Source organism: Pezoporus flaviventris, unplaced genomic scaffold, assembly GCF_033815535.1.
Source record: "Pezoporus flaviventris isolate CSIRO_AGI_PZ_B2104156 unplaced genomic scaffold, CSIRO_AGI_Pfla_v1 ptg000041l, whole genome shotgun sequence".
NCBI classification, from domain to species: Eukaryota; Metazoa; Chordata; class Aves; order Psittaciformes; family Psittacidae; genus Pezoporus; species Pezoporus flaviventris.
Window position 1 is genome coordinate 5,494,770 of NW_026892589.1, and position 1,703 is coordinate 5,496,472.

The 1,703-nt window shown below is 56.3% G+C and overlaps 1 protein-coding gene across 1 annotated transcript; it reads right to left on the bottom strand.

Moving 5' to 3' along the window:
* Positions 1-1,703, bottom strand: LOC133275802 (D-dopachrome decarboxylase-like). Its single transcript, XM_061465993.1, has 3 exons — positions 1,515-1,703; positions 1,267-1,442; positions 1-477 (listed from the first exon to the last, which is right to left on the bottom strand). Exons 1-3 carry the CDS (start codon positions 1,620-1,622, stop codon positions 405-407), a joined length of 357 nt encoding a protein of 118 aa, XP_061321977.1. The 5' UTR covers positions 1,623-1,703; the 3' UTR covers positions 1-404.

Below are 1,703 nucleotides of genomic sequence, written 5' to 3' on the forward strand. Positions count from 1 at the left end.
TACTGTGCTTTTGTTTTACTAAAATGCCTCATGTATTTCAGTTATAAAGTGAGGGAGCATATGGGTCCTAAAAACCTAAAACGCTTCCCCACAGGGACAGTGAGCTGAAAACACCAGCCACGGAAGACAGCGAGATGCTGTATGATCCCAAAACTCCACACCAGGAGAGCCTTTGGGATACGAGACAGGCTTGAGACAAAGACCTTGAATTATTTCAGTAACATTAATACAGTTGATCATCCCACTCTTCAGCTTTGTGTGCACAGGATGCAAAGACAAAAGCGAATTACACAGGTGAAGTGCAGAGCTACACAGATTTGATCATAAGAGGAAACAATTAGATGGAGCTGGTAATCTCTAGGTTATCTTCATCATTGCTTTGTTCCATCGGCTGCTCAAGGGTATCACAGGAATGTCATGACTGTTCTGTTCTTGCCAATCTGCCAGGGCTCCAGTGGGTAAAAGCGGATGAAAATCCTTTTCGGGTACAAAAGCAAAAATGCAGTGGACAAGAAACATTAGTTTACAGTTAGATATTATCCCTGCCCAGTTTGCAACAAGGTAGGAAATCTGCACGATGTTCTCACTGTCTCACACTTCACGGTGTTAATTTAACAGACGCAAAAATAAACCATGTGCGGGCAGGGTACAAACAGATGCCAGACCTCATCCACACAAACCAAAAAGGAGATTGAATTTCAACACTGCTTATACAAGATACTTGCTCACAAGGACCCATGCAGCTCTTAATCTCTGTCAGGTATTTACCCTGACAAAAGCAGGGAAATGCTACTACTCACCTTGGGAAGACAGGGAAGAGGGGCAGAGAGGGACATGGCTTACCTTCAGGACAGCCATTTGGCACGGCAACCTGTTCCCATGGGGGTTTTGCACCAGTTACAGCAACTGGAACTACTCATCTTCAGAGAACAGTAACCCAGGCTGCGCAACGACTGCAGACCGGTCCATAGTTTTATCTGGACCCAAACCACGTCTGGGATTTGGCATTCATGAGCACTCTCTGTTTGCTCGCCTAGTCTAGGCTCTGTTACGCTTTAACCTCACAGAGGACATGGGAACCTACTTCCTCATTACTTTGTGCACCCGTCTGTACGGTTTGCTGTGTTTCACACGTTCAGAAGGGATAGAGCAGAGGCGCTCGCTCTGCCCCCGGGCCAGGCGCGGTGCCTCTCACCTCGGGGCGCCGGAGCCCGCGGGCCGGCACAGCCCCCGTCCCCGCAGCACCCCCGTCCCGCCCGCACTCACCGCTCGGGGCCGAGGCCCAGCTGCGCCGTCAGGACATCGAAGAAGCGGGCGCTGTGCCGCTGGTTCTGCTCCGCCGAGCCCACCACGCCGATGGAGGAGACGAGCAGCTGCGCGCAGGGCTCGCCCGAGCCCGCCAGCACCATGGGCAGCCCGCTCCGCACCGTCACGTTCACCCGCTGCGGGCACAGCCACCGTCAGGCCCCGGCTCCCCCCCCCTCCCGCCGCCGCTGCCCCGGCCCCTCGCTCACCTCCGCCGGCTTGCCCAAGATGTCTGCGGCGGCCGCGCACAGGTCCTGGGCCAGCGCCGGGGGCAGCCGCCCGGCCGGGAGGTTGGTGTCGAGCTCCAGGAACGGCATGGCCCCGCGCTACGGTACAGCGCGCCCGCACCGCCACCGACCGGCCCGGCCCGGCCCCCGCTCCGCCCCCAGCGCCGACCG

Coding starts and splice junctions, on each gene's coding strand:
- LOC133275802 (XM_061465993.1), bottom strand. CDS start 1,622: ATGCCGTTCCTGGAGCTCGACACCAACCTCCCGGCCGGGCGGCTGCCC. Junction 1,443..1,514: donor TCTTGGGCAAGCCGGCGGAG/GTGAGCGAGGGG, acceptor CTGTGCCCGCAG/CGGGTGAACGTGACGGTGCG. Junction 478..1,266: donor CTGGGCCTCGGCCCCGAGCG/GTGAGTGCGGGC, acceptor GTACCCGAAAAG/GATTTTCATCCGCTTTTACC.